Below are 15,307 nucleotides of genomic sequence, written 5' to 3'. Positions count from 1 at the left end.
GACCAGCAGATCTAGACTAGACATGGATATATATATCTTGAGATGCAGCACCCCACTAACGGCTCCCCGCCTTTTCGCTCTTTTGCAGGGTAGTTTGAAATAACCTGAAGCCTGTCGTACTCTGTATTTTGTAGAATAACTCTTGGTAACATGCTCCGTGGTCATGCCCCCAAGGTAGTCAGTCGATGTTCTCAGCGCCACCCGGAAGGTTCCGCTATCGGCGTCTCGCCACAAATCAAGACACTGAATGGCGTCAGTCAACTTCTTCCTTTACAACTCCCGACTACTCCAAGAGCCTCTCACCTGAAACTCTTTAGCCGCTGCTCCTTTGCTTTTTCTCCTCTTCCTGTTTCTCTTTGTCATCACTTTTCACCCATCTTTTACGCGACAATCCTTTGCTCGACTGCCTCCTTTCCGGCATTGTCCTCCGCGCCTACTTAAGCCCCGTTGAGTCCCTCGCCCTAGCGACAATCTCCTCCCTTTGTCACTTCTCACGACTTCCACACCACAGCGCCACCGTCACCATGGCCGAACGCATTCTCATGAACGAGTTCAAGGCTCTTTCGAAGGAGCCTTGGGTGAACCTCGAGCTGAAGGAGAACAACATCTTCAACTGGGAAATCGGGCTTATCGTACTGAACCCGGACTCGATGTTCTACGGCGGCTATTTCAAGGCCGCCATGAAGTTCCCCTCGAACTACCCCTACTCGCCTCCAGGTATATTCAGTCCCTCGCGATCATGGTTTAGACAACACTCACACAACGCGTCTAGAATTCCGCTTCAAACGCCCGCTCTTCCACCCAAACATCTACATTGACGGCAAACTCTGCATCTCCATCCTCCACGCCCCCGGCGAAGATATAATGTCTGGTGAGCTTGCCTCCGAGCGCTGGTCGCCCGCCCAACGCGTCGAGTCGGTTCTTATATCCATCGTGTCCCTCCTCGACGACGCGGAAGTGTCGTCTCCCGCGAACGTCGACGCGGGCGTGCTCCTCCGCAAGGATCCAGTACAATACGAGGAAAAAGTACGAAAGTGCGTGGAGGCTTCCAAGGCCGATATTCCAGAGGGATTCGAGATGCCGACGCACGAGAGCACAAAACCGCCGGAGTTTGAGGTCAAGGAAGACCCGGATTTCTGGGCTGAGAGCGATGCCGACAGCGACATGTTCGCTGGGAGCGGAAGTGACCAGGAGGAGATCGACTCGGACTCTTTCGACCAGGAGTCAGGGAGTGATGATGAATGAGAGCTCTCAATATCGCAGGGAAAGGCAAGGAGAACAACCAGTGTCCCTCTGGAAACTCGACAGACGAAGCTGGACTTCGGGCTTCACGACTGACAATGACGCGGGGGTTTCAGGTTTTTAGTTCGTTTCGTACACTGGCATAGCATGGCGCACGGCTTATTTACATTTATTTTACATTGTTTATTTCATTTGTCCTGTTATGATATCCAACCTTTGCATTTCGTTTCGCGTTTTTAGATGGACAGCACTGCATTGCCCCCGCATTCACAATTGACTTCCCACATGCATTTGAGTTTATATAGGCTTTCTCCGGAAAAGAAATCACGCAATTGAGTTTCATAGACCACTGTTTCTCTAGCCCGTCAAGCTTCTTCCATACTTCCTCACTCGGCAATTCGACACCTTCCTATTCGTACCTTGGTCCGTGCAATACTTGCTTCAAATGCCGCAGCCCAAAACAAGCTGAGACAATAGCCTCACTTTTCGCCGGCCGGGGATGAATCCGCCCGCCCTAGCCCCATGGAAACCCAATCGAAACATGGTTACGGAGCAGGCTAAATCTTGCAGAGGAAACTTCACAAGTCACGTTACTATATATACACCAGATAATTGAACATGATTACCGCGCCAACGCTGCAACATGAACGAAAATTGAAACTCCCATTGCATACACGTAGAATGGAGATACAGCCATTGATCCTTATTATTAGGGCCTATCTCGGCTTATTTAGGAATGAAATGACTGTCGCCGCGAATGTCTCTGGGTCTTGGAGAGGCCTGGATCGTTTCGAGAGAATTAAGTCTCGAGTTAGTGAATACCCTCGCACACAACTCGGAAAACAGAATGAGTCAAGAACCAGAATAACGTACCCGAAGTGGCTCATCCCCGGTAAAATCGCAAGCTGCGAGTTCGGTATCTATATTCCCGTCAGCAACAACCTACCATACCTACTATCGATGCTAGTATGCCATCGGGAAAGCCCTAACTTCTCCCCTGTGTCCAATAGCCACCACCGCCATTCACAGAAGAGATAGGTATAAGAAATAAATATGAAGGGCCACTCACCATGTGAAATACTTCTCTAGGAACCCAATGATATATCGCCTCCTCATGGTCCCCCGCCGCAATCAATACCATCGGCGCGTCAGGATGCTCACCAAAACTCGGGATTTTCGCAAAATCCCTCTCAGTCCAGTTAGGTTCAACAGCTTGCATGTCCCCAACCCTGGCACTGAACAATTCCCAATCCGAATCCGGCTCCGGGTTTAATTCCTCGTACTCGGCTATTTCCCGTTCAACTAATTCTTCACCGAATGGGAGATTCGACAATGAAGCTTCATTAACTTGATCAGGTGCATAATTCGCGCCGTAGGAAATGATTCTATCGACTCTCTCGGGGTAATCCATTGCAAGTAACAGAGCAGTGATTGCGCCGTCGCTCCAGCCTATAAAGCTCCCTTTGGGAATGGAGAGGGAATCGAGTAGGCTTATTACGTCGTTCGCGAATTGCGTGTATGAGAGGGGTTGCGAAGGGTCATCTGTTGAGCGGCCGTGTCCCCGCGTATCGATGGCAATGACGCTGTGAGATGGGGAGTCGGCTAGAGAGTGAATTAAGTGGCCGTACCACCGGGACGAGATCCTGCCGCCGTGGAGGAGGACGATTGGGGAGTTGGTAGTGGTTGTATCTGTACTTGTGGGTGTTTGTAAGGGAGCCCCGTAAAGCCCATACCAAAGCGAGACATTATTAACCTGCGCGTACCCTTCGTATTTTGAAGCGGGGAGAACGGGTGTTGGAGGGAGGGTAAGCCACGGTGGTGTATATGTATAGTTCTCTGGACTTTGAGCTGGTGCTGGGGCTGATGGTGTGGCATGCGCGGCCATTGTGCCGGTGCAGAGGGAGCCGGTGAGGATTAGGATGAAGAGGAGGTCTAGTAACATTGTAAGTTGAGGTTTATTCGGGGAGATATGGAAGTGATGGAGTGGAGATATCGTGAGGCTGAGGGGGTCTTGGTGTTTTATTATGGCTGCCGCTCGGAGTTCCGGGGGTTGTTGGCCTTAAACGATATACGCACCGGGGTGTACATAGTAGGTTGCGGCTGATGGCAGCGGGAGCCCGAGGGGTGCAGATGAGCGAATGCGATATATGGAAGCAACATAATTCTTTACTCTATAACCGAACGTAATATAGATTACTAAATCAAAAAGAATATCATCACTCGTAAAGACAAAACACCGCTCCAACCGACTCCATGCAACCCAGCCAGCCCCAATATAATATCTACCTAGGTATCCATAAATTACTCCTCGTCAATAGCACAGTTAGGATGCAAGACATAGATCGTGCGTTCCGTCGACGCATCAGAGCTCTCATCGACAAGTCCCTCGCCATGAATAGGCATAAGGATATTATCCTTAACCATGCGCTTGAGGACCTTGTTCGCGAGACTGCGTTCCCGCTGGAGATCCTCTTCATTGTTAAGCTCGGACTCGATCTGCTCGAGGTACCAAACAAGGAGATCCTCTTGCTCAACACCCTCACCGGCCTGTGCCTCGTCCTCGCGGATCCGACGAACGACCAGGTTCAGGATCTTCATGTACTTGTCGTATGTGATCTTTGTCTTGGCGCGCTGGGCGGGTTCAGCTGCAGCGGCGGGCTCGGGCTCCTCGCGCATGGGGCTATCGCCGTCACGATCGCGGTCGAGCATCTCGTCGTCGTCTTCGGCCCCAGCGGCATCCTCGTCATCGTCGACTTCGACGTCGTCCTTTTCGACGGTGACAATAGACTGGCGGAGGAGGTCGTAGGCTTCGCGGACGAACTTGGGGACGACTTCCTCGACGCAGTTGACCTTGGCGATGGCCTCGGAAAGACGGATAAGAGACTCCAATTGACGGACTGTAATGCGGTATGAGGATCGGCCCATCCCGCCTTGTGCATCGTTTGCACGTAGCTCCTTGTACTTTTCGACAAGAAGAGTCTTGGCCTCGTCCCTGAAGACGGGGCGGAATGTGCGCGCGAAGCGGATGTACCGCTGTAGCTGTTCGGTGCTGAATTCAGGCTCGACAGCCTCATCACGGTTCATGTGGACGTTGACGATGTGATCAGCTAGGTTACGGTCGACTTCATCATTAGGCTCATCACGGATAACAAAGAACAGATCGAAACGAGACATGATGGGCGCGCTGAAGTTCAGGTTTCCACGGAGGGTAGTCCTGGGGTCGTAGCGGCCGCCGATGGGGTTAGCGGCGGCGAGAATAGAGGCGCGGGCGTTGAGGGTTGTGTGGATACCGGCTTTGGCGATGGAGATAGTTTGTTGTTCCATTGCTTCGTGGATGGCGACTTGGTCGCTGATGTCCATCTTGTCGAACTCGTCAATGGCGCAGATACCGCCGCCGTTGGCTAACATGAGAGCTCCGGCTTCGATGGTGAACTCTCCGGTTTCGGCGTCCTTGACCACTGACGCTGTCAAACCAGCGGCGGAGGAAGCTTTACCACTGGTGTAGACAGCGCGGGGGTGGAGAGAGCAGATGTACCTATTATGGTTAGCATATGAGTAGTCAATGGAGGCTTTGGGACTTACTTGAGGAATTGACTCTTGCTCGTTGATGGATCACCAACGATGCAGATGTTAATGTCACCACGAAGCTGTAGGCTTTCTTGCTGTGTTTGTTTAGCAACACCTCCAACAAGTTGCAGAAGCAGACCCTTCTTGATCTGTCGGTGGCCGTAGATCATAGGTGCGATCGAGTCTACCAATCGAGAGTAGATGTACTCGGAGTGTACCATGCTCTTCAAATCTTGGACTTCTGACGGGCTCAGACTCTGGAGGAACGCCTCCTGAGCCTTGTCGTCATTGGGCTCCGGATCAGGATTCTGGTTCAGTGATCCCAGGATTCTGTTGGATTGGCCGCTGAGCTGTTGGTTTGATTGTTGACCGGGGGTTGTTGTGTCGGGAGTCACCATGCAAGACAGGAAGGCGAGGCGGTAGGTAAGGTCTCTCACACCAAGAGCCTTAAGACCGCTAACTCCACCACCACCAGCATCAGCACTGCGGAAAGCACTGTTGTCTCGTACAGCCTCAGGACGAACACCTGGCAGTCCCAACTGGCTGACATCGGGAATGACAATGAGCGTACCAGTGAAAACAGAACGTTCACCAGCCTTGACACGATCGACCATCTCACCACGAAGAATTACATCCATAGTTCGAGGCATGCTACCGGTTGGAATCTCGTGAGAAGATTCCTGCAGCTTGACCTTCTGCCAATCAACGAACGTACTCTTGCCGATGTCTAGGCGCCATCCGAGACGGTTCTGACATGTCCGATTCGGGCAGACTGTGGGCTCGGTGTATCGGAAAGTTTGTTCGACGTTGGAGACGACTGTTCGGCAGGCCTCGCAAATGAATGTTCCAAGCGACAATTCTGGGCGAATTTCAGATGTGCGGGTGACTGTACCCGACACAGAGAGAAGCTTTCCGATTTGTTGCGTCCGGAGTTGTCGCAGCCTGGACACAAGTGGTAGGTTGTAGAAGGCGAGCGAAAAAAGCTTGTCGGTTTGTTGGTGACGGGTCTTTTCGCGAATTGTGCGAGCCAGCTTGGGGTCATCGGACACGCTGGAGTTGCCGGCCATCATGGAAGTGCCAGCCTGGGACGAGACACTGCTCGTGGCTTGGCGATGTGAAATAAAGTATTCAGGTTCATATTTGGCGATGAGGTTGTGTAGTGCCTTGACCAGGAAGGGTTGGAATCGGTAGTATTGATTCGCGATCGCATCGGCGAGAATGGGGTTATCTAAGGAGGTGAGGTGTGTGAAGTCGACATATAATGTTGACAACTCCCACTTGGCCATTCCATGGATCTGAGCAACATAGTACTTGTCGTTCATGGGTGCTGACGATGGTGGCGGGTGTGATGTCGGGGCGGCTTCCTCCTGGTAGCTCTCTAGCAGTTCTTCAAAGGCCTGCTGTACCTTTTCACCCGCCAAGTCTACCACAGGGGGCGGGCCAGGGACGTATGGGTTGCGCAAACGATTTGTTGTTGACCGGGTGGTCTCTGCAACTTGATCATCAGGAAAGGCATTGGCATCACTCATAGGAGCAACGCTCTCGGACATTGGCTGTGGGCGCGAGCTGCTGGGCAGGTTGTCTCGGTCGTCTCGTGAGCCGGCAGTTGAGCCCAGCTCGGACTGGAGGACGGCATCGAAGAGGGAGGACATGTTGGCCGTAGGCCAGATGGCAATTCAAACGAATGAATTCAAAAGAGCGAGTTGACAACGTCAGACAGAACGACGTGGGTATCTCAGTGTGGACAGTAGTAGTGGTGCCGCATGTTGACAGAACAGGAATCAATATTTCTCGACGCGACACGAACGCGTCGGGGATAAGTTAACCCGGCCGACGCGTTAAGTGGTTTCTGACTAAGGCGGGTCAGGTGCACGGCCCCTTGCACTAGGCCCAAACAGGCCAACAGCAGCGAAGGTCAGAGCGATCGCGAGGTCGCAAAGACCCCCCCAGTCGTCACAAACCAGCCAATGATCCAAGTGCGAATTGTTTGCGACTCAAAGGCCTCTGAGCTGTCGAATCCAGCTCCCCCCCTCCCCCACTCGTCGACTCGTCAGGCCAGCGCTACTGCTGTCGGTCTTGTCCCTGGGCGGAGTGCGAAAGGGCGCCCTGCTGGAATGCAACGCCAGATAAGCGAAGCGCCTGCATCCCTCAAGTCAAACTCCCCTAGTCTACTACTAGTCGATTCTGCAGTTCTCTCTCAATCTCACTCCTCTGGTCCCTCTCGGCCTGGGGGTCTCCAAATATGAAGTCTTGACGGCCCTTCGCCCCGTTCAGCCTTCCTCCCTCTGTCAATTGCATCCGCGTCCCCCCCGCATCATGGCCGCCGACAGGTCCCTTTCGGCCGATCCCATTCAAACTGAGACTGTCAGTGCACCACGTGCCACTTTCTCTGAATCTCACCTTCGCCGTTGGTCTCCGTGTACTATTATGCTGCTCTCTCGTTGTCTCGTCAATTCAAGTTTCCTAACATGTCTTCCCTTCAGGGAGCGCTAGCGAAGATCTCCAGAACCTGCGCCTCAAGCGTCATAAGCGATCCTCCAACGATGAGACGTCAAAGGGTCCGAAGAGCCAGGCGTTCTATTTTGTCGACTCGAATTCGTCCTCCCGTGAGAAGCGCGCTCACGTAATGCGACATCATGTCCAAGAAAAAAAGCGACAGCAGAAACATACCCGCAGCGGAAGCGACAGAAAGGCGAATGGCTTCTTCCCATATCCCCCCTGGGAGCAGACGCAGGCGGAGCTGCCGGAGAGGGCGGAGAGCGGACCCCTCGACATCGTACCATCTCCGCGCCGAGGAGGACATACACCCATCTTAAGCTCCGTAGGTCAAGTTGATGTTTGTTTATATTCAGCGCTAACTGGGCGTCAATTCCAGCCCAGTTCAAGAGACCAGTTTTCAAGGCAAACACCCACGCCCACGCCCGTCGCATCCGCAACCCCTCCTATGCCGTCACCCAAGACTCTCCTTAGCGCATCGAGAAAAGACCCTTTCGATAGTCTACCTATGAATGGCCCTGCCGAAAGGGAACTCGCAGACTACTGGACGAATAGACTCACCTACTGGTCGGGTCAGAACAAGCATATTAAGGATTGCGCCTTTAAAACTGCGATGAATCACCCGTTGACATTCCAGGCGGTTATATTGTTATACTGCGCCCGGTGGAAGTCGCAGTTATACAACAACAGCAATGCCAGGGAGGTTGAATACCACCTGACCCAAGCGACTAGGGGAGCCGAAGATGCTGCAAAAGGCTTGGTGAGAATGGACAGCGACAGCCTGGCAATGGCATTCGGAGGCCTGGCCCTACAAGAAGATCGATTCGGCTGCAAAGATAAAGCTCGAGACTACGAGGAAACTGCGGTCCAGATTCTTCGCACACGCACACGACCTCGCAGCAATCGACTTGCTGAGGTCTTTCTGCACTACATCCGATATGTCATGATGCCTCCTCCACCACAAGCCCCAGTACGCTGGGAAGACGGTCAAGAATGGCTTGTCACTTTTCTCCGCGCAGCCGAAGGATTAATGCACGCACATAACAATGAGAAATTCCTACTATCCGCCCCTCAACGACGCACAGCCTTCCAGATGGAAAGCCCACTCTTCCCTCTCCTCTCCAGCGGGCCCCGCCCCTCCCGCGTTCCTCTCGAAAACCGCATGTACGTCGTCCGCGATGTCCCGACACAAGAAATCACCCGCTCCGCCTCCCTTATCTACATCACCGCCGCACTCTGGGACTTTCAAGATTCCCCGAACAAAACGGCGCGCTTTCTTACCTACTTGCAAAACATCGTCAAACAGCATGAATTAGATAGATACCCAGCCTGTGAGAGCTTTATATGGTATCTACTCGAAGAAAACTGCGACATAGACCTGAAAGACTCTGAACGGGGCTGGTCCACGGGGGAGTTGCTCAAGATACATAAACGGCTACGACCAGATTTACAGTTTCACTATAACGAGACATTATTTAGTTTCCTGATGATGACCAAGCCGCTGCGTGGTGTCGACACCTTTGAGAAAGAATTGCTCGCGACGTCGAAGGTCGAGGAGGTTTTTTGAAATAGACATGTCTATATACATTTCTGTACGATAGCTAGGATTGATACCCACGGCCGACCAATCAGAATACATACCAACAATGCCATTGTCTGCTTGCTTCATAGATAAGGCGCCCCATCCATACCCCAGACAGTAGACCAGTCCTCAGCAGCCCAGTTGAACCCCGACCCCGGATGATCATCCCTCAATCTAGGCCCTAACCCATCATTCAAGAAGTTCTCTCTCGTTGTCGCCGCCGCATACTCTGTCCAAAACACCTCACGCCTCTGCAACTCCGATACCAAAAACGTCACGATATCTTCAAAGTCCGCCGGCGCAACCGCATACGACAGGTTAAACCCGTCTATGCCGCTCTCTTCCACCCATCTCTCCAGTATATTGGCAACTGTGCTCGCTGACTCTATAGCCCGCGCATGAGGCCCGCCCAGTGCGACTTCCTGCGCTACACGAGTCTTCGTCCACTTCAACCCCCCAGTCCCAGGAACAGTCTTGCTCCACGAAGAAAGAAACAAGACTCTGTATCGCCCCGGCCCCGTAAAGCGGAAATCGTCGTCATCGCTGAACTGAGATAGATCCGTCCTCGTCCAGCCCCCGAACAGCGTAGCCGCACCCTCGAGATCAACGTACGGTAGATAATCCTCGTATTTTGCGAGTGCTTTTTCGTCTGTCTCGTCGACGATGTTGAATATCTCTGCTACTGTTTTGAGGGCGTTGGGCGAGCGCCCTTGTGCTGCGACACGGGGGTTTATGTCGTCTACTGAGTTGCGCACGGTGGTGGGGTCCATGCCTGGTAGGAATATGCACTCTGCGTGTTTCGTTGCGAAGGTTTTTCCGGCCGTGCTTGTGCCGGCTTGGAAGATGAAGGAGGTGCGTTGGGGGGTTGGTGGTGTTGTTAGAGGCCCTGCGGAGCGGAAGTATTTCCTACATCCGTGGACTTGTTAGTATGCATTTATACCTAGATATAGATAATTGATAAGGAAGGAGGGAAGGAGGGAAGGAGGGCATATACACCCCCCTCCCGATCACTCAACACAGCATCATCCCGCCAGCTCCCCTCCCAAAGCTTATAAGTCAGCGTTACATACTCATCATGTTGCGAGCTCTTATTTTCTCCCGCCAGGGGTAGCGGTATATACGTATTTCGGTGGATTGCGGGCGACGTTTTTGACGGATTATGTGCATACGTTTGTTATTATGATTTTTCTCTGCTGGTTCACGATTAAGGTTATTACTGTTGAGGAGATTGGGTCCCTGGGAGCGCTATATGATGCAGTGGGTAGGGTTGACGTTATTACCCCTGTACCAGGGAATTATCAGGGTTCGCATCTAACCATGCGCAGCGAACAGTGTCTGTTCTTCGGGATCCTGTATGTGACTGGAAACATCGCCGCCGTGATAATGGACACAGGGTTCTGGCAGAAGGGGTTCTCCGCTGACTTTACGGCCACTGTACCGGGGTATGTCCTTGGTGGTGTCGCGTCGTTTTCTGTGCCGTGGGCATTCGGGACGATAGTTGGTATTGCGGGGCTAGTACTGCAAACTTCACCGTCGTGGCCGACGTCCCCGCGCAGCTCTGAAGTCAGTGCTGGTCTAGTCTTGCCTCATGTCGCGCAGACGGTTGCAGGGAAGGCGGAGGCCGCTGCGATATTGCTGGTGATACTCATGTCTACGAGGTCTATTGCGAGCGCGCAGATGATTGCCACTTCTTCGATTATATCGTTTGATATATACGGGACGTATATCAACAAAGCACCCAGCAACGCACAACTGCTGAAATGGTCTCACTTTGGGGTGGTGTTTACATCGCTTTTCATATCGACGTTGGCGACGGCATTCCATAAAGGCGGCGTGGACATGATTTGGCTGCTGTACATGATTGGACTTATTACCTGCCCTGGTGTATTCCCTACCTGTCTTGCATTGCTGTGAAAGATACAATCCAAAGCGGCAGCAATTGCAGCGCCGATAATAGGAATGACTTCTGGATTAGCTGTGTGGTTTGGAAGTGCATGGGCTTACTATGGTGAGATTACGATTGTTGTGAGTACGGAGGGAGGGACAATGCCTTGTCCTTTTGGGGCTGTGACGTCATCTGTTATGCCGTTGCCTGTTACTGTCCTTATTTCTGTGATACAGAATAGGGAGTTTGATTGGACTGTGCTAGGGGAGATTGAGATGGTGAAGGTTGAGGGGCAGGGGAGTACCAGTACGTTTGAGCCAGAGATAGAGATGGAGACGACAGAGCAGTCTGGGAGCAGTGTCGGTCCCTTTACACACGAGAGAACGAAATACCTCCGCCGCATGAGCCGCTGGGCAGCCTTCTGGGCGGCGTTCACGATATCGGACCATATCCTGCTCTGGCCAATTCCGATGTTCGGGGCCAGAATGGTCTTCTCAAAGAACGTAAGTGCTTTCTTCCAATACCTCAACTACCTGACCATCTTTAGGGCTCCCGTGCTAATGCTTGTCGTTTTTGGTGCAGTTCTTCATTGCCTGGGTGGTGATATGGCTTGTATGGCTGTGGTTCATCCTCGTCGTGACTATATTCTACCCGCTCATTGATGGTGGGTTGCAACAGATGTGGGCTGCGACTACACGAAAGAGAAATATAGGGAAAGGCGAGGTTCGAAGTGATGGAGGTGAAAATCTCTCGCCGGAGGAGTCTGCATCTGCAGAGGAGGTTGGCGTTATGGGCAAGGCTTGAAGGAGTGTGTAAATCAAGGGTGCTAAGAGATGATAATCGCCGGTCTTAAAGACGGCATGTGGCTGGCGGAGGAAGTATAAAAATAGATTGGATGATGAACAATCCTCCGATCAAAGATAATCCAACCGCATCACATCCTCCCATGCTTTATCCCTAGGCAACTCCCTCGGCTCCAACTTCAAATCACCAAGGAAACTACACTCCTCAACATCAGCACAATAAACAGCCCCCAACTTGATCAAGGCCTGAACCCGCTCTTCCATGGTCAACGCATTCTTAACAATACCAATTCCATCAGGAAACCGCCCAGTCTCCTCATCCACACTGAGAACCCAAACGCCCCTATCATTCTCATCAGAGGCGATTCCAACTTTGCGAGTCGTCGAGGCAATAGGGGCGTTCTCGCAAAGCTCATGGCATTCACCACCGATATATAGATCTTCCCCTTTGGAGTCGGGATTATGCCACTCGCCGCCGAAGAGGCGGAGCTTAGCGCAGAAAGCGTCTTCTTCTTCTTTTGAGATGTCGGGACGCTCAGTTGAAGAAAATCTATCAAGGCCAAGATGTTGTAGTTCTAGCGGGCCTAACTCTGATAACCAGATTCCGCCTGACGAGGGGTAGCATGCTGCTTGGCCTGTGTGGATGCTATATCGGGTTGTTGGCAGGGGGCAAGGCTGGCGGTCATACAGCCGGGCGTGTTCCTCATCGGGAGACCCGGAAGTGTCGGATAAGGATTCCTGTGATGGGGCTGAGAAGGGAGATATAAATGAGGAGTCTGTGAAGGATTTGTAGCTGAAGAGCACGAGGAGGACGAGTGAGAGTATTGTGAAAGCTAGTGCTGCTGGGTGCTGATAATATGGGGGCTTGGCTGGAGACTGCCCATGCGCTTGTACGATGGCTTGTGGTGTGTTTTTGGTCATCGTGCGGAGCTGAACGGACTTAACTCGTAGTTTGCAGGAATCCAGGGCATTCAGAACTTGGAGATGCGGAATAAAAGTCCAGTCCCTAAAATGAGGGAGACAGTACGGCTGTGGTGCAAAAGCCAAGTAAAACAAGGTAAGGTTTGAGTACTTCATTTCCCAACTTGGGGGCGGAGAACCTTTTGAAGACCGTCATTGATCGGGCCAGGTTGCATGACGGGGCTTACAACTGTTCTAGACTTCAGACTACGGTTCAAGACAGCCTTGATTAGGTTGCCAAATGAGCCAAGCATCTCTTGGACCCCAACCCCAGGCTCAGCCTCTGCTGCTGCCGCCGGGGCTGGCTTAGGGCTTACCATCCTGTCCAAGGGGCTTAGCATGCTTAGGTTCTGCACGCGCCGGCCCCTATTTACATTGACAGAGGCACAGCCGCCTGAAGTAGCTCGTTTCATTACCCGAGTTGACATATGAGCTGTTTTAATGAGATCGATGTTTCACTGCAAGACCCTGGTCCGGACTAGATCCTGTAGCATAACAATAGAACGAGGGCAAATCTGAACCTGCGCTAGCAGAATGATTTCAGTACATATAGCATCAGAAAAGATCCCCGAATCATGATGTCTCTATAGAACAAATCTCACGAACTAGCTCTGCGGAGCATCTAATTACTTCCATCCACCGACCACAGTCAAAATGTTGACTCGAACACTCCTCCCCCTTCTTGCTTCCTTCCCTCTCTTCCTCACTTCCTACGCCGCACCCCTCGAGTTTGACGGCACAATCCAAGCGCGCGACGACGACAATGTCACCGCCCAATGGACATGGCTTCACTTCGAAGGTTGCGACAGCAAGCAACAACAAGCCATCAAAGACGCCCACGAAGACGCCGTAACCATGGCCCTGCACGTTAACAACATCGATTTTGGCAACGACCCTGGCGCAATGGACTTCTTCGGCCCCAGTGCCCTTAACAAAGACTGGCAAAGCAACATCCAGTCTGTCTTCGACCACATCGGGACATTCAGACTGAGCGATGTATGGCCCGGCTACAAGATGAATGCGCGGTGCGGGGCCGCAAATGACCAGAAGTATCAGAACAGATGTAATAAGCAGGGCGTTATTGCGTACCAGTGGAATACGAAGGTTGATGCTGAAAATCCGAATAATGCGCCGCGGTATGATAAGGATGATGCGCTGAGCAATATGCATTTTTGCGATCAGTTCTTTTATTACAAGAAGCTTGATGATGCGATTAATGATCAGAAGGATAGTGATAATTTTAAGTGGAGGTATGACCTTACCAAGTATAAGAATCAGGGTATGTCATCACTAATTTTCTCCTTTCATCGCTGTCGCTGACTTGCCTGTGTGCAGCATACATCATCCTGCACGAGATGATGCACGCCTCCGTCATGACCTACAAGCAAAACAACAACCGCCGCATTCCTGACCTCAGTATGCACATCTACGAGTACGTTCAGAAGCCCGACAGCCGCGACTGGAAGAAGAAGCTCGTCAAGGCCGACGTCTACCAGCCATACTACTGCAAGGTCCTAGCACGGACTGCGCGAGAGAAAATCGCCGAGGAAGGAATCACCATGAACGCCGATAACTACGCGCAGTACGCTCTTTGTATGTTCCACCCCCCAATCTCATTTTATCTTAATCTCATGAATGGATTCTGACGTGTCCAGCGAAATACGTCCAATCCAAGCTCGAAGGCAACCAATACCCCTGGCTTCCACTCGCCGATAAACAAGCCGAGGACTGGTTCAGCAAGACCAATGCCCTCCTCGTCTACGATAGCGATGGGAACTTCGGTGTAAACACAGGTGCTCTTCCCAGCGACGTTGTGACAACCGACGACACAGACACAGACTACACAGCCAACGACCTCGGCGACGACGAAGTCGTCGAGCTCGCTAACGATCCCGACACCGACACCCTCGCCTCAGACTCAGACTACTCAGAGGACTTCAACAACCAGCTTCGACAATGGGCAGACTACATCGACACGCCCGCCCCAGAGTGCGCTGGTTCCTCCTCCGACCGCATCGCATTCCCTGCTTCCGACGCCGAGACAGCTATCAAGAACTTCTGTGCCGAGGACGCGCTATACGGGAACGTCTTTGTGCCGCCTATTAATATGGGGACTGGACAGACGACTGATGGAAAGGGCAAGGCGCTTGGTGCGAGTGGGAGCTACGAGACCAATGGAGGCAATGACAAGATTTGGGTCGGCGCTTACTTTGCTGGTGGTGCTTGTACGGGGTCGATTACGTGGCCGCCTACTGGGTTGGGGTTGCGTGATGCGGATCTTTGTATGGATCGGTTTAGGACTGTGCTTAATGGGGTACGTCCTCGGCTTCTTCTTATCACGTTCTTTGCTAATTGCCCCTACAGTGCGATACAGACACAACGACAAGCAAATATGGCGGAAGTCTCCAGGACGTCTGCCTGGTAAGTCCCCTACCCTTCGCTTCTCACATCCCCATCTAACAAATGAATAGGTCTACCAAATCCAAGCCGCTGGAAAGGAAGACCAAGACCCCACAGGCACAGTCGCCAGCGGCGACCACGGCGGCGTCGAATGCAAAGACACCGATACTTCGATTCTGGGCGATAGCTACAAAGATACCTGCACGTGCTGGTACAAGGATATCCCCGACCAGACGGATATCTTTGGGCATCCCAAGGAAGGTGATTGCGCTGGAATTGATTATATGCCTGCTTATAGTTACTTGGAGGATCCGGAGTATCAGCCTGAGAATGTTCAGCCTGTTGCCAGGGCTGTTTGAGGTAGGAAGTTTT

General features: G+C 52.2%; 8 protein-coding genes across 8 annotated transcripts; 4 read left to right on the top strand and 4 right to left on the bottom strand.

The window, feature by feature from the left end:
- Positions 1–278: 278 nt before the first annotated feature.
- On the top strand, positions 279–1,328 carry BDV14DRAFT_13939 (putative ubiquitin conjugating enzyme (UbcC)). The gene is made up of 2 exons (XM_073766306.1): positions 279–717; positions 773–1,328. Exons 1-2 carry the CDS (start codon positions 525–527, stop codon positions 1,243–1,245), a joined length of 666 nt encoding a protein of 221 aa, XP_073630822.1. The 5' UTR covers positions 279–524; the 3' UTR covers positions 1,246–1,328.
- Positions 1,329–1,958: 630 nt separating this feature from the next.
- On the bottom strand, positions 1,959–3,184 carry BDV14DRAFT_197499 (alpha/beta fold hydrolase; the record flags this gene model as incomplete). The annotated part of the gene is made up of 3 exons (XM_073772708.1): positions 1,959–2,022; positions 2,116–2,162; positions 2,312–3,184. 3 exons carry the CDS (start codon positions 3,182–3,184, stop codon positions 1,959–1,961), a joined length of 984 nt encoding a protein of 327 aa, XP_073630821.1.
- A 222-nt stretch (positions 3,185–3,406) lies between these two features.
- Positions 3,407–6,567, bottom strand: BDV14DRAFT_168510 (MCM DNA helicase complex subunit MCM6). The gene is made up of 2 exons (XM_073767864.1): positions 4,825–6,567; positions 3,407–4,777 (listed from the first exon to the last, which is right to left on the bottom strand). The coding sequence occupies exons 1-2, from the start codon at positions 6,459–6,461 to the stop codon at positions 3,544–3,546; spliced, it is 2,871 nt and encodes a 956-aa protein (XP_073630820.1). The 5' UTR covers positions 6,462–6,567; the 3' UTR covers positions 3,407–3,543.
- Positions 6,568–6,811: 244 nt separating this feature from the next.
- On the top strand, positions 6,812–8,965 carry BDV14DRAFT_168509 (uncharacterized protein). Its single transcript, XM_073767863.1, has 3 exons — positions 6,812–7,228; positions 7,293–7,630; positions 7,685–8,965. Exons 1-3 carry the CDS (start codon positions 7,126–7,128, stop codon positions 8,870–8,872), a joined length of 1,629 nt encoding a protein of 542 aa, XP_073630819.1. The 5' UTR covers positions 6,812–7,125; the 3' UTR covers positions 8,873–8,965.
- Positions 8,966–8,970: 5 nt separating this feature from the next.
- On the bottom strand, positions 8,971–10,746 carry BDV14DRAFT_206999 (luciferase-like domain-containing protein; the record flags this gene model as incomplete). Its single annotated transcript, XM_073775057.1, has 3 exons — positions 8,971–9,806; positions 9,884–9,972; positions 10,658–10,746. 3 exons carry the CDS (start codon positions 10,744–10,746, stop codon positions 8,971–8,973), a joined length of 1,014 nt encoding a protein of 337 aa, XP_073630818.1.
- Positions 10,747–10,933: 187 nt separating this feature from the next.
- On the top strand, positions 10,934–11,576 carry BDV14DRAFT_197494 (uncharacterized protein; the record flags this gene model as incomplete). The annotated part of the gene is made up of 2 exons (XM_073772707.1): positions 10,934–11,275; positions 11,355–11,576. 2 exons carry the CDS (start codon positions 10,934–10,936, stop codon positions 11,574–11,576), a joined length of 564 nt encoding a protein of 187 aa, XP_073630817.1.
- Positions 11,577–11,686: 110 nt separating this feature from the next.
- Positions 11,687–12,496, bottom strand: BDV14DRAFT_197493 (uncharacterized protein; the record flags this gene model as incomplete). Its single annotated transcript, XM_073772706.1, has 1 exon — positions 11,687–12,496. The coding sequence occupies one exon, from the start codon at positions 12,494–12,496 to the stop codon at positions 11,687–11,689; it is 810 nt and encodes a 269-aa protein (XP_073630816.1).
- A 693-nt stretch (positions 12,497–13,189) lies between these two features.
- On the top strand, positions 13,190–15,294 carry BDV14DRAFT_197492 (uncharacterized protein; the record flags this gene model as incomplete). Its single annotated transcript, XM_073772705.1, has 5 exons — positions 13,190–13,814; positions 13,871–14,128; positions 14,191–14,849; positions 14,900–14,956; positions 15,007–15,294. The coding sequence occupies 5 exons, from the start codon at positions 13,190–13,192 to the stop codon at positions 15,292–15,294; spliced, it is 1,887 nt and encodes a 628-aa protein (XP_073630815.1).
- Positions 15,295–15,307: the final 13 nt, after the last annotated feature.

Source organism: Aspergillus stella-maris (genome assembly GCF_047715825.1).
Source record: "Aspergillus stella-maris strain CBS 113639 unplaced genomic scaffold BDV14scaffold_11, whole genome shotgun sequence".
In the NCBI taxonomy this organism is placed as follows: Eukaryota; Fungi; Ascomycota; class Eurotiomycetes; order Eurotiales; family Aspergillaceae; genus Aspergillus; species Aspergillus stella-maris.
The sequence above is the reverse complement of the archived record's forward strand: the minus strand, read 5'-3'. Positions and strand labels throughout refer to the sequence as shown.